General features: G+C 40.5%; 2 protein-coding genes across 4 annotated transcripts in view; both read right to left on the bottom strand.

The window, feature by feature from the left end:
• Positions 1–36: 36 nt before the first annotated feature.
• Positions 37–5,628, bottom strand: ARL1 (ARF like GTPase 1). Of its 2 annotated transcripts, none has more exons than XM_083821236.1 (6): positions 5,381–5,628; positions 3,989–4,126; positions 2,506–2,587; positions 1,635–1,746; positions 769–947; positions 37–410 (listed from the first exon to the last, which is right to left on the bottom strand). In XM_083821236.1, the coding sequence occupies exons 1-6, from the start codon at positions 5,382–5,384 to the stop codon at positions 380–382; spliced, it is 546 nt and encodes a 181-aa protein (XP_083677362.1). In that variant the 5' UTR covers positions 5,385–5,628; the 3' UTR covers positions 37–379. The 2 variants fall into 2 exon arrangements, with proteins under 2 accessions (XP_083677362.1, XP_083677361.1); XM_083821235.1 differs by lacking the exon at positions 5,381–5,628 and adding an exon at positions 4,855–5,011.
• A 1,903-nt stretch (positions 5,629–7,531) lies between these two features.
• Positions 7,532–24,498, bottom strand: part of NUP205 (nucleoporin 205) — a 51,561-nt gene continuing 34,594 nt past the window's right edge. For both annotated transcript variants that reach the window (XM_083821203.1, XM_083821202.1), the window contains exons 29-43: positions 22,512–22,782; positions 21,985–22,083; positions 19,653–19,801; positions 18,702–18,893; positions 18,385–18,506; positions 16,817–16,955; positions 16,491–16,617; positions 15,622–15,698; positions 13,935–14,063; positions 13,269–13,395; positions 12,363–12,529; positions 11,619–11,742; positions 10,502–10,630; positions 9,725–9,798; positions 7,532–7,884 (exon numbers count right to left, since the gene is read on the bottom strand). In XM_083821203.1, coding sequence (XP_083677329.1) covers positions 7,732–7,884; positions 9,725–9,798; positions 10,502–10,630; positions 11,619–11,742; positions 12,363–12,529; positions 13,269–13,395; positions 13,935–14,063; positions 15,622–15,698; positions 16,491–16,617; positions 16,817–16,955; positions 18,385–18,506; positions 18,702–18,893; positions 19,653–19,801; positions 21,985–22,083; positions 22,512–22,782 — 2,079 coding nt within the window. In that variant the 3' untranslated portion in view covers positions 7,532–7,731. The remainder of the gene's footprint in view (positions 7,885–9,724; positions 9,799–10,501; positions 10,631–11,618; positions 11,743–12,362; positions 12,530–13,268; positions 13,396–13,934; positions 14,064–15,621; positions 15,699–16,490; positions 16,618–16,816; positions 16,956–18,384; positions 18,507–18,701; positions 18,894–19,652; positions 19,802–21,984; positions 22,084–22,511; positions 22,783–24,498) is intronic.

Raw genomic sequence — 24,498 nt, 5'->3', positions numbered from 1 at the left:
AACTGGCAGCAGCTGGACAAGCAACACACCTTCGAATACAGCTGACCATTGCAGATTTTATTAGTGTTTTAATTACACCAATCTAGTAACCGCTCTAACTTAAAACCACCCGGGGGGGGGGGGGGGGGGAGTTGCCAACTAGTAAAACTTTCATACAAATTATTAAGCACATCTTTAAACACAAAGAAAGAAAGGAAATATCATAATGTACACAGCCAGTCACTTGGTTCAGTTTTGCAAGTGAAGAGAGGCACCCACATTACAGGGGGTCAAACTCAAACCTGTCCTATTTACAAGTATCCGTAGGCTGAAAATACTTGACTGCAGCAGGAGGAATGTTGGATGTAGCTGAAACTTCGTTGCAATGGTCAGCTTCGTATCACTGCCTACTCTTCAAGGCCTCCACCAACCTAGGAAAAAGGGTAGGTCAGTTTACTAAAAAAATCATTTCAAATATGTCAAGACATCTTTAGGCGTAAGCTACTCTTTCTGCTAATGTGGGCTCTGGTTTTATTTTGTTAGGAATATTGCCCAGAGCTACGTGGCCCTAGCTAGGCTGCACAGGCAAGTCCTGAGATGCCTACCCCTCACTTAAATCACGATCTTGCTCATCTGTTTGTTCTCGCTAAAGAAGTGCCAAAGAAGTGCTGCAAACCTGTAATTCATATTACAAAGCTTTTAAGTCAGACAGACTTTCCACAGCTCCAGCTTTCAAAAAAATAAAAGATAGTCTAATTATGCTAGCTTCATTAGTAAATTTTTACTCACCATTCCATTGCTTCATCGAGCCCAGTACCCTTAGTTGCAGAGGTTTTGAAGATCTGCCATTTTCGATCCTTCAGAGCTGGCAAGCCAAGGGCGTTTGCCATTTCTGTGGGAGTCATCGCTTGTTCCATGTCCTGCTTATTTGCAAACACCACCAAAATGGCTTTCTTCAACTCTTCTTCCTAAAAAAGGGGAATAATGCAGGTTGCTGCAGGGATTTTTACTAAATCTATTTAGTAAAAGAGGAAAAAATGTGTAGAAAAAAAAAAGATTTCTTCAGTTCGCTGATTTTTGTGCTTTAGGAAATTCTTCAGCAAAAGAATGACACAGTTTGAATTCTGTTTGCTCCCAGCAAGGCAGCACATGGGAGCAATTTCAAAACAGGCAAGGTTACAAAGTACTGTTACATTATGAGATGAGAGATGGATTTAACAAAGTATATTAAAAAGCTTGCAGCAATTTTGAAAAAAAAGTTTTGCTTAACATGTCTTTTTTTTTTTTTTTTTTTTTTACTCTTATTACCCTGTTCTAAACCTGCCCTTCCTATTCAGTACCTAGAAGGATATTAATTACTGGTATTCCTTCAGGGCCTGATTTTTGCCACCGCTGAAGCACCGAGTGGCTGTTCTTGAGGACAGGGAAGTTTTCATGTGACCAAAAGCTCAATATAATTTACTGTCCAAACAATTACAGCACAAAGCTATAAAATACCTGCAGCATATTTAGTTCTTTTCAGTCAGAAGTGTTGTGTGGGCCTGTTTTGAGAGCTGAAATTTCACAACTGAACTTGATTCACTGAATCAAATTTCACATCAGCTCCAATAAATATTTGGAGTTTCCTGAAATGACCATCATGCTCGTTTCCTTACCTCTAACATAGCAACAAGCTCTGATTTTGAAGTGCCAATTCTGTCTCGATCGCAGCTGTCCACTACGTAAATGACTGCATCTGTATTTGAATAGTAACACCGCCAGTATGGCCTGCAGAAGAAAAACAAATTCCATTCGTAAGATTTGGAGTTTTAGCAGTGTTTTTAGCCAGATAGTGAAAAACTGCCCAGAAGAAATAAAAACTGCCACTGGGGTGAAAGGCACTAGAGGGCTATAAAAAAAAAAAAAAGCGTGGCACAAATAATCTCAACAGAAAAAAAAAAGAGAACTTGAGAAAGGGCAGAAATACAGGACAGATTTATTTGGAAAACAGCCCATGGGACATCAAGTTCATAACAGAAGGACAGGGCAGCAAAGGAAGTTTGTCAACATAAGGTTTTAGCAAACAGTTATCTCCATAGCCGTTGGTGTAGAAGCAGCTGTATGGCGCTGCCTGCCACAGATAATCATTATGGTCACCAAAGGAGGATAAGCTTAAGGATAAACTAAAATTTTTTCAACAACTAATTCATACACACAAGTAATTAACAAGAACCCCAACAAACCATCTTTTTCAGAATTATTTTACTGAAGCTGGAAAAGGCTTTATAACACCCATGTCCAATTTTTTTCAGAACGCTGCCTAATTACATACTGAACAAATGAACTAGGTTTTCAAAGCAGAACTGTATGCCAGTGAAAACATTCACTTGGTTTTTTTCCAATCTGTAGTTCAAAACAGAAGTTATAGTAACTGAATTGTGTCAGATGAAAGTGTTCTCCTGACACGTGAGCTGGTTTTGAACTTAAAGGAACTAATTTTCAGAAGTGCAAATTGAGATGATACAAAGATAATAAAATATTTATTACCTTATGCTTGTCTGTCCTCCCAAATCCCAGACTTGAAATTTCAGATTCTTGTATGTCACTGTTTCAACATTGAAGCCAATTGCTGAAAGAAAGTTAAACAATTTCACAGTTGGTGATTCTTTTTTTCCTGAACTACATTTACAGCACTTAGTTTAAAATTTTTATGCCTGAAAATCCTCATTAGCTACATAATGAAGTTCCTCCAAGAAGCATTTATGGCTTAAAATACTGCAGTACTCTTGGAACAATAAAACCATACTATAAACATATCCTAGAGATCTGCAACAAATGCTAAGGTTGTTAAAAATGAACAGAAACATGCCTGAAAGTACCAAAAGAGACAGAGCAGCAGTTAAATGGATGGCCTGTTTTGATAACAAAGCACCCAACTGACAGCAATAAAACACCAAGGAATGCGTCCTTCGTGTCAACACCAGATCTGTGGCCTCGTAAGACCACAGCAGAGACTACTTCTCAGCAGAAAACTTGACATTGATATCTGGAGGATGGCAATAAAGTTACAGCACATACATATGTCATTCCTTTTCCTGTCAGCACGGAGAAACACAGAACAGGGAAACAGATGACGGATGTGGACTGCCTAAAATTTATGGAGGCTGAAATAAGCAAAACCATACAGCAAAAAGGATTATGGCAGAGTAAACTGCTGGCTTCTAAATGTGTTTTGTTTTTTTAAAAAAAAAAAAAGAAAAAAAGAAAAAACCTGACCAAAGTCATTCACAGTCATTCAGGAGGAATCTGAGAGATGTGGCAAGGATTCAACAGCCAGTATCTCTGTCCTCCACGTTACACTCAGTGATCCTAGCCAGAAAACTTCAGTACACGCACCTTAGCGTTTGCTATATGGGGGTATGACTGTATGAATGCTAAGGCAAATGGTAAAATCAGTTATACTTCTTTTTAAAAAAGCATCTCCTTCCATGAGATCTCACACTGAGTTGTTACGCTTTCTTCACAAAGTAAAAACACATCTGCATTTCTTCTTTTCTGTGTTAAATAGAAGCACTTATATAACAAACTTAAGACCCTTGCCAAAAATAGGAAATCAAATAGGTGTATGCACAAAATTTTACACAGGATGTCATCAGTCAATCACAATAATAGCAAACTCTAAGACTCACATTAGAGCTATGTTTGGAGACAGGAGATTTCAATAGTCAATAGCTACTATTTATTAAACATTTCTCTATCAAGAAAAGCCTGCCAAATCACGGTAACAATCTTGAGGTCAAATACTTTGCGCATTCAGCAGGGTAGCATAAAATATTATTTTTTGCACACTGTAAAAAAAGCACACCATAATAGTGTTACGCGAGAAAGTTCTCAAATACAACAGTGCTGGCTCCAACTCCATCAAGTCTTTTTGTATGTGAAGTATGCACGTGGTGACTTCAGCTGGCAAAGCTCACGTGTTGGCGCTACCAGCAAATCAGATATTTTTACTACAGGATTGATCACTTACTCGGAATGGTGGTAACAACTTCTCCAACTTGTAACCTGTAGAGAATGGTTGTTTTTCCTGCTCCATCCAGCCCCAAGATGAGAATTCTCATCTCTCGAGTTCCAAACAAACTGGAAAAGATGGTGGAGAAAAAGCCCCCTACAAAAAAAATCAGAACAGAAAGCCATTTCAATGTCAGCTAGCGATATGGAAACTGACCTGATTTCTGACTGAACAGCAATATGTTTCCTCTCAGTGAAAAAAGACAAGTTCAGGTTGCTGCCTGGACACCTGTGGGCTGAACTATATCCTTCTTTCCTGGCCTTATGCCGCTACGTTGTTGTAGATCTACCCAGCAAAATCAAGTTGCATCGAGCTTCCTCATTGTGGTTAGGAGTTTTTTCCTTTTCTCCCACTTGCCAAAATCTGAGCCAACTACTTCTTTATTTGTATTGGCCTCTATCTTTTCACTGCAAGAGACTATACAGGGACACGGAAGCCTGAAAGATTTTTTCCTGGTATTTACAGCCTCCCTGAGGCCCATCTATTTCTTCCCTAAAATTACGTGTAAATCAGTAGGTACATATTAAATACCAATCCATTGCAAACAATGAAGTTGCAATAAATTTAAGTACATTAGTGCTGCAGAGAAGTCTAGGAGCTTATTTAAAATCATTTTTATTTTGATTTTTTTCAGAAGTGGCTTGTCCCAACACCTTGCTCCTTCTTTAAATCCAGTACCTGGGGCCAGACTAATATCTGATTTACATTTATTAGATGTATACACGTAAAAACAACACTAATGGTCTAAGCCAGTAACAGTGAAGCTTTTTGTCGATGACTTTACATCTACAGAAGTTAAATAGTAATTTTGTGCATCCACCTACATGAACACTGTAAAAGACGATGAAATACCAAACCAGCTAGGATCATGTTGGATAACAGTGAGGAGAGAAGAGAGAGATTTGCAGCCAAAACCTGATTTAAATAGTAAGAAAAAAGAAAACGATTCCCCGCGTTTGCCTCCCGAGGCAAAGCGCCCTTCGAGGCGGGAGGCTCACGCCTGGGAGGGATTTAAGCCTCCAGGCGGCTGCTGTACGCCCGGGCCGGGGCACCGCGGTCCCCCCAGCCCGGGGACCAGGCCCGGCGCAGGGGCGGCTGCCGGCGGCTGGCCCGGCGCGGCGAGAGGCAAACGGCCCCTGAGGCGCCGGCACGGGCACCGCGGGCTGCGGGCCTCGGGGCCCTGACGGGGCCGCTCCGCCTCACGCCGCTCACCCCCGTCCCCCCCCCCCCCCCCCCCCCAGCCCCGCTGCGCCGCCCCAAGAAGCCGCCGCCCGCACAGCTCCGAACAGGGCCGCCCGAGCCGCGGGGCCCCGCCCGTCCCCCCCCGGCTCCCCCCCGGCCCGCACTGACCCATGTCGAGCCCCCGCCGGGTCCCGTCCCGCGGCCGCCGCCCCCAGGCTCCACGTCGGCCGCCGCCCAGAGTAAAGGAGGCGCCCGCCCCGCCGATTCGGCACGGCGACGGAGGCCGCCCGAGTAGAGGAAGGGAAAGGCCGAGCGTTGGATGAGCCCCTCGCCCTCCCCGCGAAGGGAACGAGAAGGGGAGAAAAAAGTTAAAATTAAAATTAAAAAGCGGGCCGGTGCGGTGTCGTGACGAATCTGCGGATGCGGAAGCGGGCGGGAGGGCGCTGAGGGGAGGTGCTGAGGGGAGGCGCTGAGGGGAGGCGCTGAGGGGAGGTGGCGCAGCCCGGCCCGGCCTCCCTCACCCGCCCCCTCACCCTGACAAAAAAAAAAAAGTCCCCCACGTTACCGGCAACCAGTGCTTCGTCGTCGCTGAGTGGCTTCAGAACTAGCCCCCACCACCACCACCAGGCTCTGCGGGAGCCGCAGGGATGCTCAGGGAGAGGGGCGGCGTAGCTCTGGGGCACCGTGCCCAGGAAGCAGCAAAGCGCCCCTTTATATCAATAAAACGCCCTATCTCTGCCCGTATGCATCCATTTGTGCCCATAAAGCTCCCTTTTCTGCCCATAAAGCATTCATTTCTGCAGAGCCGCCCTGGAGCCGTGCAGCTTTCAGTGGCGCAGAAGAGGGGCAAACTAGCACCACAGGCTCCCTTCTGTACAACAGGTTCTGGCTTAAACAATAAGATGCATGCCTAAGATCGCTACGCTAGGTGTATCAGGACTGAGATGATTGCATCATCAACAGCTGACGTGGCCAAATAAGCAGTCAAAGCATCCTCAGGTTTGTTCTTCCCAAGAGCAGAGTGGCTACTGGAGTCACCATCGAAAGACAGAAACTAGCACAGCTTAGTAATGTGGTAAAAGCATTACCAATCACAAAATACAGTGTCCTGGTACTCTGTGAGGTGTTACAGCACTTCCCTTCCTGTTCATGCTGCTGGGCTGTTGAAACATCTGGAACATGCAGAGGTCCACACGCTCAGGAATGATTTGCAAAAGTAAATACTGACATCTGTCTAGGCAGAAATCCCACACAAATATCAGTCAGTTATCAGAACGGCATTTTCTGAAATCTAGTAAATTCCTGAGACAGGAGAATTCCAAAATTATGTCCTTGTACGGAGTTGCTTATTAAATACATTGCTTCCTGACTTTCACTAAGATGGTAGAAAAACAAACAAACAAAAAAAGCTGTTGCCAATCAACAGAAAAAATCCAACTGTGTAAACCATTAATAACTAGCTATTCCTAAAGAACAGCGAATAACCATCAGCTGATAGCAGGGCTATAATTACCCCTGCTTAAAAGATGGCAAAATTCATCTGCACAAATTAATTATGTGAAGTACAACATCCTTAAGAATGTGAAACACTACATAACGGAAACTCAGGAGAGACAATTTACAAGGCACACGTGCAGAACTGGGCTCTAAGCTCAGACAGTGCAAAAAGAGAAATCCCACAGATCTTACATCAGAAATCGGAGGTTACACTACTCTTTTTTTACATAAGAAACAATGATACAAAAACCTCCTATGAGAATAATCGGTGACTACAGAACCAATCTACCACTCGAGCATGTTGGCTCCCTCTTCATACCTTGTATTCTGTCTTTATACTCCTGTTTCAGGAAAAACAGCATAGAAGCCTTTAGTCCTCTAAGCCGTAAAGAACGAAATGTCCATGAAGAACGAAACGTAAGGCAGTCACCTTCCATGCCTTTCCCTGTGTGTTTTTGTTTGTTTTTTTACTTCTACCTCATATCTAGAATTGTCTAAAGAGAGGAAGCTTGTATTCCTGTTAGCTTAAAAAAGGCAGGGCAGTGGGGAGCAGAAACAAGCAGTTTACTGTGCAAAAATGATCTCCTTTCATAGAGAATCCATACCAAACGGTGTGATCACAGTCTGCAAGTGCTGGCACTTGAAATCTCTCTCTCATTAAATGTGTGTGAAGCAAGAACAGCATAAACAGATGCAGATCTTTTCATTTTCTCTAACAGCATCCACAAGTGTAGTATCATCACAATTGCAGAACAACTTTTTGTTTCCTTTATGTCCTCCATTTGAAATCTTTCTTGCTTGAATTTTTACATTAATCATAACTCACTTAAAAACAATTCTTTATTTTTCCGTTCAAGTTGGGAGCAGTAGGAAAGAATGCACAAAACTTATCCAAAGAGATAATAAAAAAGGTAACATTTTTTCTGACGTTATTTAGAAAATGTATGATCTATAAAATATGATGATCCAGAAGGCCTGCCCAAGTGCACTGCTTCAAGGCACAAGCATCCTTTATCAGTCTTTTAAGTCCTTGATATCCTTAGGAGACCACGGATGCGTCTAACAAGAGCTTGAATAAAGGTGTAGCGTGACCGAACCTTAGAATATAACCCCTCGATGTCCAGAAGCTTCTTCTGCAGAGATTCACCAAAGCTGTTTGTGGCTTCTGTCTGAAGCTGAGAAACAGAGATTTGTTGCAGTAAACAATACAAAATCATCTCTAAAACATCCACTTATCCATCGTCTGTCAACCCTTTTACAATGCTTTATTCTCTAAAACCCTTTCAAAAGTAAGGGTTTTGAAACGTCTGAGCATAGCTTTTCTGTGCACAAACACCCGGAGAAATGTCAATGGGATTTATTAATAAAAATGAACTTTTTTTTCCTGCCCCTTCTGCATCCAATTAACACAAACTATTAAATTGCTGTGTAAGTAGAAATCACTTCTGTGTTAGCATTCGTATTTTATAGTCTGCTCAGTTTCTGTTACCCTTTTCAATCTCATTTCTCTACGGCCTAGCCGCTGTCAACCTGTTGCTCCCAACAGTTATAGATTCACAGAAAATCAGGAATCCTGCCCTCATGTTGCAAATCTTTCAAGGATAACTGATGTTTTCAGTGAGCTATTATTAAAAAATACATACCACTTGACTGGTTTATAAAAGGAAAAGAATGATTAATTTTCTCCCTAACAGTCTATCTAGCTCATTTTTCATTTAATTTTGTATATTAAGACTTGAAAATGTGTGTTCAGCAATGCAGCTGCTACCTGCTTCATAATACTTTCTAAAAATTTTTGCAACACTTCATCAGTTTTAAATTATTTACTGCTGGTGCTGATGTAGTGGGTTTATGTGGCAAGGTTTTGGTAGCAGGGGGCTGCAGGGGTGGCTTCTGTGAGAAGAATCCAAAAGCTGCCCCATGTTAGGTAAGGGCCAGTTCCAGCTGGTTCCAGAGGGACCCACCACTGGCAGACAGCCAAGCCAATAAGTGATGTTGTTTGTGCCTCTGTGAGAGCCCATTTAAGAAAAGGAAAAACCCCTGCAGCACAACAGCAGCTGGGGGAGAGGAGTGAGAACCAGCCCTGCAGACCCCAGGGACAGTGCAGCAGGAGGGCAGGAGGTGCTCCAGGCAGGCAGCAGCAGTTCCCCTGCGGCCTGTGGAGAGGCCCCTGGTGGAGCAGGCTGTCCCCCTGCAGCCCATGGGTCCCACACGGAGCAGATCTCCACGCTGCAGCCCGTGGAGGAGCCCCCGGTGGAGCAGGTGGATGTGGCCTGCAGGAGGCTGCGGCCCATGGAGAGCCCCCGCAGGAGCAGGCCCCGGGCCGGAGCTGCAGCCCGTGGAGAGGAGCCCACGCAGGAGCAGGGGTCTGGGGGGAGCTGCCGCCCGTGGGGGACCCGTGCTGGAGCAGTTTGCTCCTGGGGGATGGACCCCGTGGTACGGAGCCGTGTGGGAGCAGTTCTTGAAGAGCTGCTGCCTGTGGGCAGCCCCCGCAGGCTCAGTTCGGGAAGGACGGCATCCCGTGGGAGGGACCCCACGGGGAGCAGGGGCAGAGAGGGACCGTGAAGGAGTGGCGGAGATGAAGAGTCAGGGTCTGACCACAGCCCCCATTCCCAGTTCCCCTGTGCCACTCAGCAGGAGAAGGTGGAAGAGGGTGAGTGGTGGGAAGGTGTTTTTAGTTTGTTTTCCTCGTTTCTCACTTCTCTAGGTTGTTAGTAATAGGCAATGTATTTTTCTAATCTCCCTACACTAAGACTATTTTGCCCGTCACAGTAATTGTTGAGGTATCGCCCTGCCCTTATCTCAACCCTTGAGCCCTTTTCATTCTATTTTCTCCCCCTTTTCCTTTGAGGAGGGGGAGTGAGAGAGCAGTTGTGGTGGAGCTCAGCTGCCGAGCTGGGTAAAACCACCACAGTTACCACAGGTATAGATGGGAAAATTATGATCAGACTGCTCTCAATAGCTGTATGGCAATCACTCGCACCCTGTACTTCTCGGCAGACTGTTAAATCTCACCTGATCTATATCATGCTGGCTCACTCGATTTAGGCCACTGCTGAAATCCAAGTTGGGCTCTGAACCAAAGGAATCTAGTGATAGAAAACAAGAAGTTAAAATTATGTTGGCCACTCAACAACATATTTTTTCCACATCATTATAAAATTATTTTAAAATGCAATACTCAAAATTGGTCACCAAACTCGTATATTAGAAATTAAAGTATTTTTTGTACTTAACGTATTTTTCCTAAATCATTGAACAGTCATTAATAATTCTGAGCATACAACATGGCACTTTGCAAAAAGCTCCTCCCCAGACTCCCCAGATCACTTCTCTTTCTGACTTAGTTCCATTCCTTTTTTTTTTTTTTTAATACCAAAATTCAACACACTTAAATTTTTCTGGTGAATCAATAGTGCCTACATTTCTAAAAATATTTCCAAAAACACCAGTCTTCATTTTAATTTTTAATTTAATCTTAGATTATTATATTACATTTTCATATGCATTGTTTTGGACGATGATCTGATTACATTATTTAAACTTTACTTTTTTTAACAGAAATAAATACAAAAATACTTCATTTGGAGATATGCGTAACAAAACGCAAAAGCCTGTGACTCAACAATATTTGTATTGTCAATTCTTCAGAGGAAAAAAGAAACATAAGTCCAAAACCAAACAAAATCTCTTCATTAAATACAAATGGCAAGATATTAATAGTAACGAAATCAGTTTTAAATTTAATCATCAGAGTTACTCAAAGACACCTCAACGTTTCAGAAATTTTACCTTGCAGTCTTCCTCTCTTAAATGATGTCCTGGAAGACAGCAGTGGGTCTTGGGAGTCAGTGGGTATGCAGTTCAGTAGATAGTGTTCCAGGTGACGCCAAAGAATGAAGAGACAGGTTTCTATAATATCTGTAGACACACATCTAAGTGAAGGAGTTTAAATATGTTGTCCTTAGATAGTACATTCACTATATAAGTCTATTTACACAATCACTTTGAAGCAGTTGAAGATGTTACCTCAACCATCTGTAACTTCCTCCAACAGCAGGTTCAACCCCCACTACTGTGGCCTGGTAATGGACCGCATGCTCTCTCCTTACCTGCTTCTGTGCAGTACTGGCTAGGTTAGTGACTGGTTAGGTTAATGACTGCTGTGCTCAACCTGGAGAGGCTTTAAACCAGCACTCTGCACCAGAGCAGACGATCAGTGCTCATGTGATTTGTAATGGTAGTTCAGTTGCAGAAATAGTGAATTAGAGCTGAGGTTGTAAAGCTGGAGGTAGCACTAATATCTTAAGCTACAAGAGGTGCTTCTGCAAGAGTACATCTTTCCTAAGCTAGGTTTCAGAGGAAAATTCCAATCTTCTGCAGACAATTATTTTGTGTGTGATTAGTTATTTCCATAGAATTGCTGGTGTTTATGAGAAAAGGCTTATGCACAGCTCACTATAATGCTGGGAACTCCACTTGCTCAGACACACATCTCAATTATTTTTCAAAGCACTTTTGCCACTGCACCTGTACATATGTGTACATATTTAGTGGTTCTGGATACTAAATTTAAGAGCTGGGCTGTAATAATATTAGCAATACAATATTGTGATAATATTTAAGAGCTGTGCTTTATCATAATATTGAAGAACGTCCTAGCGGGGTCTCCATGATGGGAATTATCACTAACCTCATCTTCCAGCCAGAGTACTAATTTAAAAATACTTACAGCCTGACAGTAGCAGAACAATACACTCTTACTATTTTAAGTTTCAGAATTTCAAATTTCCATTTTGCCTAATAATGTGTTCAAAGTGGTCAAAACTCTCAGTAAAAAGAATCTGTTCCTATTTCTCCGCATTTCTGGAACAGCATCTTTAGGGTCATTTCAGTTTTAAAAGGATACAAGAACAGAGAGAAAGTAGTTTGGCTCGGTTGTTTATTAGCTTCACTAGGCGTCGCCTTGCCAAAACGTATTTTTGGGCAGTGGAGATTTTGTCAACCCCAGCTGGCATAACTGACTGACACAGCTGTAACAAGAAGAGGAAAAACAAGGTAGAAAGTCAGAGCAGAATAATGAAAGAAATAAGCAAATAAAATTATTTATCAAATGTTAGCTACTATTTCTTCAGAACTGTGGTCTCTATTTTTAAATTGCATAGCTTCGTTACCAAAAAAATGAATAAACTAAATGTATCCCCAAGCAACTTTTGTATCAAGAAAAATCATCATTTGGGTTATCAGTCAGTTTATTAATTCACTGTGATAGTGACAGTGATTCCTCTTCTATATAAAATCGCCGTTCTCTCTGTAACCCAGTCATCTCAGCAAGAACTGATGCAAAAGTTAGAGCTACTCAACACTACAAAAGTTACATCTATTTGTTCAAGAAGGATACATGATGAGCAATCCCAAAGCGTTAGCAATGTTCTTCCAGTATAATGAAAAAACATGTGCTACTTTTACAGAGCTAAGCCCAATATTTTCCCCCAAATTTTATGCTGCCCATCCTATGGACCCTCCTATCAACAGCAGGAAAGATCATGCAAGAGAACTGGAACTATTTACTTACCTAAGATGCTTCTGAGTCCCTGAGCTATATCTCAGTTACGAGCAAGCACAAAGACTACAGAGTCAGCAGAACTGTTACCTCTTTTATTTCATCTGGTGGGAGTTGCTCCACATTTTGCAGTTTGTTAACACTCTGACGATGACTATCATAATAACTGAAGAAATCATTAGTGCTCTGTTTCAGCAGGTAGATAATAATGCCCAGACCAGGCAAGCGCCAGTACGGAACCACTGGAGCTTGTGTATCTAGAAAAATACGACCAAGTTACAAAAATCAAATTAAATGACGAAAAAAATCAAGAAATCAATAAGGTATCTTCTCTGTCAATAACGTAGTGAAAGACATGAAAAACATGCACTTGCAAGTTTACATTTTATTTCTGTTTTAGAATTTACACAAATTAAAGTCTAGGCAAAACGTTCTGTGTCTGCAGTACTAGAAGACAGTCAGTACAGTAAGTACTGAGTGTAACACATGAAACTTTAACTAGACCAGAAGACATACTATGTAAATTTTTTAACCACTCAACTACATAACAGCACACCACAACCTGTTGCCACGTGCCATAATGAAGAGTTCCAGTCAGCATCAAAATGCACCTTACATGTCATCAATAACGTCCTAGTTCCACCTAACTTAATCTAGCACAGCTGCTGAAAAAAAAAAATTAAATCTTTACCTTCTCCCGTCTTATACTATTTATTTACATACACATTATTTTACTGATATATGTGTTTCTAAGGCTGTAATGGGAATTGGTTTAAAAAGCATTTTTCGTCACTTTTGTTTTAACTTGTATTAGTTCCCTTATTTGGTGGAGTGCAAGGCCATACATGCATTTATTACAGTATAAGAAAATGAGCAGCTACAGCATTGGCATAAAGAGACTTAAAGTGTAAGATAAACTACAGCCTCTGGTAGGTAATTTCATGCTAGCCCAGATGTCGCTATTCAATCTCAAAAAATAGCATGCCAAAATCTCACCTTGACGAGGCCCATCTCGGTTGGTTGTCTCTGACAGGCTAGGAGTGAACAGACAAACAGTGTGCTGAAAACTGGGGGCACTTTGCAACATAAGTGACTCACAGTACTCCATCACGTTTGCACAGATCTAAAAAAAAAAAGAAAAAAAGACAGCATGCAAGTTACTACATGTATAAATGTCAATTAACAACATTTTGCTTTCTCTCTACTTACTTGAATGTGATGATTCTTTTTTCTGATCAGTTACAGCCTCACTTCTATTTCAAGCCCAGGATTTGCAACCTCACCTCTTTCCCAAACCTACTAGTTGCAATTTCTGGTCATTTTTAACTCTTCTTGTGCATTTTCCATTTAGTGTTCTCCATTATTCTATTGCCCTCTGTATCCAGCCCTTATTTTGAAAATTACCGATCGATTTAAAGTTTTGAACTTGACAGACTTTGTGTCTAAAACAATAATGGTTGCTAATGCAAATTGAAATAACCAAACTTTCAATGTTTATTTTGAATAGAAATGAAACATGAGATCCTATACCAAACTAAAGGCAGTGTAGAACATTACCACTAGTCAAAATCATGTGAAAGTACCTCAACTAAAAAAATCTGTACAACGGGTAAAATTTCACAGTTTGAGACTGAAGGCTCTCACAGCTTCTTGTGTCCTCACCTGCTGCATGGCCAACTCAATTTCATCCCTCTTGTTCACTCTGTCTCCTTCTGAGTTATCATCTTGCAGTTTAAACTGACGCAGTTTGTCTGAACCACCAAACCGACTTAGAAGTCCTAAACACTGGCGCTGTCATGAGAAACAAACTTTTTTTAATTAAAACCTTAACAAAGGATGTGCATGATCCTTGACACTTTTAAAAGCTGAAGAATGATACATACACCTTAACATATAAAAGAAAGACAGCAGTTCACATAAAAATTTTAGAACTTTAAAAGCTACATTTATATCTTTAAAAACACAATGCTTTAATTCACCTTTACTTAATTTAAAAGTTAATGGCACCCTAAAACAGTTCCTTGAGAAATGAATTTGATTTAGAAGTTCACAATGATGTCTTACATCTTTTTAGGACTGTTATATTGAATAGTATCAATGTCAGTTTAGGTTTACCTATACCCATTTAAAACACCTTCAACTATAAATCAAAACAAAATCTGAAGATAATGAGTTGCGTAGAAGTAGAGGGCAGAAAAGCAATTGAATAGTTTCATAGAATGGAGCAACAATCTATAAATCTCCTTTTAGTTTACATATGGCTGTTAAAATCATCAAAGTGCCTCAGACTGGAAGTCAGTTTTATTTGGAATGCTAAAGAAGATACTGAAGATTAAAGATTTACTGGTAATTACTTTTAGAAAAAAGTAAAACACTTGAATTCTTTAATTACTTGATGAAAATAACATGACATACCAAAGACAAAAGTTACAGGAACAGATGACTGGATTTGTACAGTTTTGCTCAGAACGGCTCAGTTTTCAAATTAACTAATTAAAACTCCTTACAACAAGAAACCTTTCTACTGTTTCCCATGGGAATTTCTTGCTGACATAACATAGCAGAAAAACAACTACCCCAGCATTCCAGCAATCACTTACAGCTTGCTACTTTGCTTTAGGCTGGTCGATCTAGTAGTTACTATCAAAGTACCCAGAGAACACATCCTTCTCTTGGCAACCAGAAATATCTGATAGGACAGTTCTGTCTACAGACAGTTTTCAAATAAACACTTCTTTACAAACATCCTTGCTGACATGGATAGCAAAGCTTCAAAAACACTGCTGAATGATGAGCTGTAAAAAGATTTGCAGTTACAGCTTTTGAATAGGACTTACTCTATCCTGGTTTTATTTCTGGTTTCTAAGACAGGGTTATTCTTAAAAGGGAAGCAAAGAAATAAAATATTAGCATGTTAGACGCTGCTAACATCTAACTAGTTCGATGCTCAACACTGTTGAACTGGAGACATGCTTGGGGCAAAAGTTGTAACAATATTCTGCATTATGTTCACATACTATGGTGTTGAGTTCAAACTGCCCTCCTCCACATAAGGTGAATCCTAAATCAGGGAGGGAAACGAAGTCTCTGACCTAACTCTTGTGTTGCCAAGTGGTGTCTTTTCTACTTGTTTCAAAACAACAGCAAACACAGAACAAAATCCAATGACAAAAAACAACAACAAAACTAACCACAAAACTACTACTAATAAAAAGCACTGCACATTTTTCTTAATGCTGGAAAACATCCATTTCATAACTGCTATTAGTCAGAGCACAAAACCAGGAAGCAATTCTAATCTACACTCACAATTCCAAAAGGACAAGTGTTAAGCGGGTAACTTTATTACCTGAAATCGACCTATATGTCCTTGTAGCTCCATCTGCGTCCCTTCATTAATATCAACATCCAGCTCATTTAGCACTCCTGATAAAAGATACAGACATTAACTGTTTTTTTTTTTTTAAAGGTAAAAAAAAGATTTATGCAGTATATACATTTAAATATAAGCATTGGTCAGAAAAAAATCAGCGAAACAAATTTTTCTCATTCTTTGAGGAAGATATTCAGATATGAATGCAGCTAGTATGCATGCTATGTAGCTTACTGTTCTGCTAACTAATTAAAAAAAAGATGGGGGGAGGGAGGCTAGCATGAAAATTGCAGCTGTTATACTGTAAGCAAATGAACATTTGGCCTCAACCTACAACTCTGCGCTCCATCCTACTGTAATCAGACATTCCTCCTGAATGTCCTCCACAGCACTTTTTCTTGGAAGTTTTCTTTTCAAAATAAATACAAATGTAGAAAACAATAACAAATATATGGGTACACAAAAGATTTCTGCCTTCATTTTCTCAGTTGTGGAATTTTCAAATTCCGAATTTCCGAATGAAAGTTCCTTTTGAGGATACCACATGCACTTTGAACACTTCTATTTGCAAATGGTCCCAAAGACAAAAAGTACTTACTGCCAGTTGGCATAATGAAAAGAAAATGGGAAGTCAAATGCACATTAACCTGGACACCGTGTCCACTGCAAATCCACCATACTTACTTCAAGAACAATAGTTTAACATTTCCCTATTTTTTCAAGAGCTGAACATCTCCAGAGAATTCTGTGTGTTGTACGTATTCCCTGATATGCTATTGCTTCATAGAAAACAAAGTGAGATTCATGCAGATGTAGGTAACAGACTTCAAATCCGCAGTTCCTACCAGGCAAAGCTGCCTTGCTGATTATTCCTGTCAGGAAGGCCAGCTCCTGGAGAGATCCAACGCTAACATCTTGACACCTCAGGATTGCCTGAATAGTATCTGAATGGGCAATGAGAAACTGCAAAACCTGTACCACAAGAAGAAAAGAGAAATATGATTGTCTCAAAATTTAGCATCAGGTAAAGAGGACACAATGCTTTTACTCCTGTGAGAATTTTAGAGTGATCTCCCATACCAGTGAAAATGTTTTAGAAAAGCTTACTTCCAAAGCAGGACAACATATAATTTGATTGAGTAAGCAGTAACTAGCATCTTTTGGAACTTACCTGTCCTGCTGCTTGTAGGTGTTGTGCCATGCTGGATGTGAGGATCACTTGACACAGCTGAAGGGCTGGGAGAAGAATCTGGCGATAGCGTTCCACTGGAGCAGGAATGAAGACTGGGGGATCTCTCATTCCATACATGCTTAAGAGGTTTAGTGTGGAGAAAAAAAGTAAAGAAAAAAAGATAAAGAGAAGTAAGGCCCACTAGTGAAGCAGAGCCTTGACTTAAAACTACCCTCAAGAATCTGCAAACATTCATATTTCAATAATAGCCTTGTAGTTGAACTGAGTTTATATTGGAAAATCAACATATTTTTGACACACAGCTACTGCCGCTCCCTGACAAAGAGCCTCTGCCCTGCTTTCCTGTAGGCCCCCTTTAGATACTGGAAGGCTGCTACGAAAGTCTCCCCAGAGCCTCCTCTTCTGCAGGCTGAACAGCCCTTCTTCACAGGAGTGCTGCTCCAGCCCTCCGATCATCCTCATGGCCCTCCTCTGGACTCACTCTGACAGGTCCATGTCCTTCTTATGTTGGGGACCTCAGAGCTGAACGCAGCACTCCAGGTGAGAGTTCTTCTCATGAGAGAAGAATAAAGAGGAAAAATCACCTTCCTTGACCTGCTGGCCATGCTTCTTTTGATGCAGCCCAAAATCCAGTTGGCTTTCTGGGCTGCAAGCACACATTGCTGACTTATATTTAGTTTCTCATCAACCAACACCCCCAACTCCTTCTCCACAGGGCTGCTCTCAATCCATTCTCCACCCAGCCTGTATTTGTGCTTGGGATTGACCCAACCCAGGTGCAGGACCTTGCACTTGGCCTTGTTAAACTTCATGAGACTCTCACGGGCCCACCTCTGAAGCCTACCCAGGTCCCTCTGGATGGCATCCCTTCCCTCCAGTGTGTCAACTGCACCACACAGCCTGGTGTCATTGGCAAACTTGCTTACTTGTCTAAGTCTTACTTGTTTCCAAAGTGTTTGAACCAACACTGTGTCACTAAGAACTGTAAATGAAAAGCAAAGACTGAGGTTTGAAATCAGCCACGGTGATTTCCCCTAAATACGCGATTTTCTTCTCTGAGATCTCTAAGTCATCTTGCAATAACCAACAATATAGCAACACGCCAAGAATCTTGTCAAGCAATACATAACTGTAATGTTTTTTTAAACGTGAAATTACATTTACTTCACTACTCTACTACTAGTGCACCTCAGGGGAGGATGAACTTTGTACCTTTTGTTCAGCAATCAATTACAAAATCCCCAAAACACGTATAGTGGGTTGTTTTTCAAACATTACAGTCTAAATTAATAAAAAATTTATTAACAACACATGGACCATTCCTATATAAGTAATCAAACAAATAGGACTTTACATAGTATAAGCAACTGGACACCCAGTTATTTGGAATTTTCCTCTCAATAAAACAGGTTTAAAGTTTTAAACTAAACACACACAGAAAATACACCCACAAATACTTACTCAAAAGACTTATAGCTATAAAAAGATGTCACGTTCTCCCAGGACTGTATTACAGTTTCAAAATCAGCCAGGGAACCAACACTTACCCTTGATGGTCTGTTTCAGGTCGCATGTCATATATTTGACACTGTGCCAGCCTCACAATCACACCAGACCTCAACAGTTCTAAAGCCCCTTGCTGACTTTTAGCTACCCTGGTGAGGAATGCCTAGAGAACAAAGGAAAAACATAAGTACTTACAACTGGAGATGAACAATGACACTTATTAAAATTATGTCTCTATTTTAGCACCATTTCAAATACTATTATTTTAGTACAGTATCTCTGAGTACAATCAATGTAAAGTATAGACAAGCAACTTTTATTTAAAAACAACACAAAATTGTTCCTTAAGTGCTCTTACCATTTTGGACTCATAGGTGTACAGCGCTTTAAGTAGAGGGGGCTGAGGTGTGAGTAAGCTCTGAAGAGTCGCATCATCATCTGCTAGGCTATCCACAAGCACCTTCAGGTAGCCACTATTGGAGAGATACAATAGCCACTGCTGCTGCTTGTCTACTGAAACAATACGATCAAGCAAAGCCAATGCCAACATCTAGGATGGAAAAAAAAAAAAAAAAAAAAAACCAACAGAATTGAACCAAGGAAAAAAACAAAACAGAATTAAGTCTATTAGACTAATGAGATTACTAACAAACACCTAAAAATAGTAAATGCTAGGGATTTGCTTCTAACAGCTTCTTAAAAGCAGAGTGCATTTCTGCACTACAAGCATAACCCCTTATGTGGAAAATATTCTAAGATTTCTTGACATTTTAGTGTAGAACAAGCCAATTGCCTTTCCTCTATTACTTATCCTCTAACAAAATATTACAGATGCTGTTTGCTAACTATGCCACAATATTTTTAATGAAGTATTGCTACAAGCAGAATTACTAAGTAAAACTATTTTGCACTTTGACTAGATTCCTGTCAGAAAATATTTCTTTCTCAATATTTCTTTCTCAAGTTACCAAACTTTCCCAAAGTGAGAAAATAAAGCAGTAAGTACATGATTTAAAGATAACATATAAAAGTCACAGCAGTTTATGCCTACAATCTTTTGCAGCAGTGCTTACTACCTTTATTGTTAAACAAAGGGACACAAACCTGTTTGAGAAAATAATTAATATGCATGTACGTACCTACTTTTAACAACTTGAAGAATCAGTGGTAGGACAGAAATGTGACATAGAGCAAGTATCTACAGAGAATGTTTTCTAGTTCTACCTCATGAAATTTTCCTTCTCCACACAGTAGTAAAATGTTCTTTAAAGCAAACAAAACAGTAATTGCAGAGGAATAATTTATTTACCCGGCCTATCTCATGACCATCACAAGCATCACGACAGACGACTTCCATGAGAGCTGCCCCGTAACTCTCAATAATTGCCATGTTTTCTCGTTGCAATTTACTAAACACATCTTCAGGAGCTGTCAGACGTTCCCACATCGTTTTTTTAGCTGTAAAAAACAAGTATAACAAAAAAGGAAAAATGGAAAGATGGGCAGCTTAGCATTAGCTTAGCTATAGTACAGCTGAGGCTATATCCTTCAGGGCATTCTTTATCTTGCAACAGAAATACCATAAACAAGGGACAAGGGTGTTTGATTGAAGTGCAGATGTTTTCCTACAAAACCATTTTTTTCTAAATATCACACACACACCAGACAGAACTAAAAAACATTTGTGCCTGTATACTTATGCCACACTTGTAAATAACCTGCCTAAAACTATTCTAAGATTCAATACATGTAACTTAGAACATCTATTAAGCCTAAGAACTTTCATTGGGACCAAAAACACTTGGTTTGAAGGGAAGTAAACGAGGTAAGTTAAGTAGAAAAGTCCTGATTTCAAAGTCAGCAATAAAATACTGAAAGGTCATAACAATTCCATACCTATTTTCACTACCATAGGTCAAAAAGCTGACCAAGTAATAATCAGCAGAAGTCTTCATGCATAGTTACCAAACCCAAGGTTGTTGTTCCAGCCTCATCCAAACTCTAAGATGAAATAATGATTATAAATGTTGGTAAGTAAAGTATTCAAGCCATTAACAAATCCAACTGGCTTGAAAAACACATTTATTTTTTTGTTGACTCTTCTTGGCTTTGTTTTATGGTTTTGTTTGTCTTCCCCTGGGGTCTTTAACTAAAGGAACAGAAGGAATATCAAATAATCTTTGGGGTCCTGCGTTGGTGAGCACCAGGTCCAATAACACTTCTCCTTTGGTTGGTTTGTCTAACACCTGGACAAGGAAGTTGTCTTAAATAGACTCCAGGAGTCTCCTGGATTGCTTACTTCCTGCCACATGGCTTTCCCAGCAAACAGCCAGGTGGTTGAAATCCCCCAGGAGGATGAGAGCCTGTGAGCGCGATGCTTCCTGTAGCTGGAGCAAGAAGGCCTCACCAACAGGCTCCTCTTGATCGGGCGGTCTGTAGTAGACCCCAACCACAAAATGTCCTTTGTTGATCCGGCCCTTAATTTTTACCCACAGGTTCTCTACCTGCTCTTGGCTGTTTGTTAGAGGGAATTTCTCATAATCTATCCAGTTCTTAACACAGAGGGCAACACCCACACCCTTCTTTCCCTTCCTGTCTCTCCTGTAAAGCCTGTAGCCCTCTGTTCCAATGTTCCAGCTGTGTGATTTGTCCCACCACATTTCCGTGATAGGAATTAGATCATAGCTTTCTAATTGCACCCTGGCTTCCAACTCCTGCTGCTTGTTTCCTATGCTATGCGCATTAGTATACAAGCATTTCAGGGAGCTGAAATGCTTATTTCTCATGCTGTGTGTGTGTGTATAGGAACACATCAGATGCCTTATATTCAACTCAGCCCCACATGGGGCAGACTGAAGGGCCTCACCAGCATGCAGTCCCTTAAAGTCCCCTGAAGTCCCTTTTGATTGCTCTTCGGCTTCTCTTTGCCACCTCATCACTGCCAACTTGAAAAACCAATAAAGGGTAGTATTCAGAGGAGCGTACCAGGCGAATGATTCTACAAGTGACATCTTTTATCTGTGCCCCACAGACACAGCAGACTTCCCTATGAGTCGGGTCTAGATGGGCTTTCCGTTCCCTTCAGAAGGGAGTCCCCTATGACTATAACCCTTCTTTTTTTCTTGGTGGGGGTTGTTGTGATGCGGGGTATAGGTTGACTTGCCCTGGGCAACTCCCCCACTGTGTATGGACCTTTATCCACATCGTCATTTGCTTGCCCATCAAGCTCCACAGCCTCATACCTGTTATGTAGAGGTGCCTGGGAAGGTCAGGCATGCAGCACGGGGGTTCGCCTGCTGCACCAAACAGGAACCTGCTTCCACTCCCCCCTGTCTCTCACATCCCTTACCTCTGTCTGGCAGCAAGAGGGTAGGGGAACCTTTGTTTCTTGTGCAGTGGCTGCTGCTGGCTCAGGAGCCTGCCTCAGGGATGGCAGAGCTCTACCCCACCAGACAACTTCGTTCTCTGACTCCCTGATGTTCCTCAGCCTGCCCACCTCCTAACTCCATCTTGGAGTAAGATGCTTTCTATCTACATAACCTATCTACTTCCAGGAGACAATTCAGCATGCATGAACTATAGTTTAGGGTTTATTAAGTTTTTTTTTTTCTGCTCTTTCCCAAAGTACAATTGGACCATACCGGCTTCTAAAGTGTCTGGTTCATCTGGTCTCTGGGCAATCTGTAAATAATAAAGCAGTGATCCATAAAGATGTGTCCTCACTCTCTGGAAGCCACCTCCTGTTCACAAGAAACAGTCATAATTAGAACCAAACAGATACAAATTCCGTAACGCTATCTTCCACTGACAATTAATTTAATTTTTCTATGGCAGTGCTGGCAGAAATAAAACAAATAGATTTTTTAAATTAGGGTTCTACGCTTTGTATAATATTTATGAGTAAATTCAGCAAGTGTATGCTGCTATAAAGACTTGAATATGAAATTCCCTTTAAAGTTATGTGCACATCTTTCTTCTGCTTGTTCAGATTTCAAAAAAAAAAATGCTTTTCTTAATTTTTTTCTTGCTAGTTAGCATCACTTATATCAATAGTAATAACGGAAGATCTACCTAATTGACCATAATAAAAAAAACTTGAGCGGTTCAGTCCTTCTTTGTACTCTTGGTGGTTAGAATTTCCATGAACGTAGGGCAAAGGATATCGCACCTGTTTTCAAAATGAAATCCAGCAGCTTTTTTAAGATGATGTGAAGGGAGGAGTCACCAATGGAAGCAAAACCTATGGATATGCTCTCGGAACCGGGTGATGAGGCAAAAGAACCATCCAGCATCAAGACATATTGGGACTGTCCCGTCATTGGGACTGAAAGTGGCTGTTTCTGCTCTGTTTTCACAGACTGGCTCAGGTGGGCTGTCAGGGTGAACACAGCCCCTGCCACCACTGGCATCAGCTCCTGAGCTGCATCCTCATCCAGGATCTTAACATAGAAGAAAGAGAAAAAAAAAAGACACACAGAAAAAAAAAAAAAGACACAAACAAAAGAAGAAAACAAAGAAGTAGGCAAGTGTCTGATTTCATGAGCTATTAAAGCAATTAATTTAGTCTCTCGCAGCTATTTCATTTATGTATTCAAAAGGAATTCATTAATATAACACTATTTAAAACAAATCACAGTCAGTAGTGTCAGGTGAAATACATCCAGAAAAAAATATGTTGAACACGTTTTAATCGAGAAGACCATAAGCTTTCTGGTTTTTATTTCCATAAATCACAGGCAAGATGATAATTAAATCTGGATAAGAAACGGGAAGGAATGTGCTGTTGTTTGAGTTGCTTTATTAGTAAAATATTTAAACTTAAATTAGAGAAAGAACAACTGACACCTTCTTTGCTTTTTAAAGAACTCAGCTATTTAAAGAAAACTATTTCTGTTAAAAACGTGAAGATATAATTTAGGAAACTCAAAAGAGTGAGCATCAAAGAAGCATTTAAGACAACGTGGAGAAAAACTAATGGGAAGTTAGCATAAGCCACTTTAGTTCACTTCATCATTTGAAAGATAAACCTGGTATCTTTATCGCTGACACTCAAGCAGCTTTCCTTTTAAGCAATGTAGTTGTTTAATACAGTAGATCGACTATTTTCAAAGAAAAATAAAGATAATTGTTTTCTCAAATTAACAAAATTCTCCACTAAAGTATTACAGGAAATTAGAATCTGAAATTTGTGCTCTGTAAAGATTTTAGGAATTGAAGAAATTCTTTTGACCAGTAAAGATCTCCCTTGTTTCCCAAGTTTTAATTTTGTTCATATAAAAAACAAGACCCACATTCTATTAAAAAAATATTTTCCTGAAAGAGTTACGTAAAAACTGATGAAAACAACAACAAACCCTAAAAGGTTACTTTTTGTTCAAAAAAAAATGACATTTTCATTTATATACATTCCTCAAAACATAGCTTGTCTACCAAAACTAAATACGGTATGCCTCTCACAATAAACAGTAACAAGAAATTATTCCCCAGCTGACTAAACAATATGAGGATTTTTCATTAAATTTTCTTTGAGAATGGCTGAGTCAGTCATAACTGTCCAGTCTGTCTCAAAAATTATTACTCTATTTCTGCGATAAAAGATTCAGACTTTAAATATTTTAAGACAAAGCAAACGCTCATGTTCCCAGAAGCCCTTCTAATTCTAAAATCTTTACTTTTTCTACTCTGATGTTTCATTCAACTCTTTAATTTTTCAAAAGAAGCAGTGTTAGGATTTAAAGAGTGTCATCTAATTGCAAAAAATTAACAAATGCGGTACTGGCTGCTTTCATCACTTCAGTGACATCTTTTATGTTCCTCATCAAACGGGCTGTTACCTTTTCACCCACCCTTTCCAGACCATCATCATACCAGATCACACTAAGATGTCTTTCAAGATGTACTCGGCTCTGGTGAGGCCACACCTTGAGTACTGTGTTCAGTTTTGGGCCCCTCGCTAGAAGAAGGACATGGAGGTGCTCGAGAGAGTCCAGAGAAGGGCAGCGAAGCTGGTGAGGGGTCTGGAGAACAAGTCTTACGAGGAGCAGCTGAGGGAGCTGGGGTTGTTTAGCCTGGAGAAGAGGAGGCTCAGGGGCGACCTTATCGCTCTCTACAGGTACCTTAAAGGAGGCTGTAGAGAGGTGGGGGTTGGTCTATTC

Source organism: Anser anser (assembly GCF_964211835.1).
Source record: "Anser anser genome assembly, chromosome: 1".
In the NCBI taxonomy this organism is placed as follows: domain Eukaryota; kingdom Metazoa; phylum Chordata; class Aves; order Anseriformes; family Anatidae; genus Anser; species Anser anser.
Note: the sequence above shows the minus strand (reverse complement) of the source record. Positions and strands in the feature narration are given on the sequence as shown.

What these genes read in the sequence shown, in the direction of transcription:
- ARL1 (XM_083821235.1), bottom strand. Translation starts at nt 4,900, where the DNA reads ATGATCCTAGCTGGTTTGGTATTTCATCGTCTTTTACAGTGTTCAT. An exon ending in AGTTGTTACCACCATTCCGA is followed by an intron (nt 2,588 to 3,988) that starts GTAAGTGATCAA and finishes ACTTTCTTTCAG; the next exon opens with CAATTGGCTTCAATGTTGAA. An exon ending in CTCGATGAAGCAATGGAATG is followed by an intron (nt 411 to 768) that starts GTGAGTAAAAAT and finishes CCTTTTTCCTAG; the next exon opens with GTTGGTGGAGGCCTTGAAGA.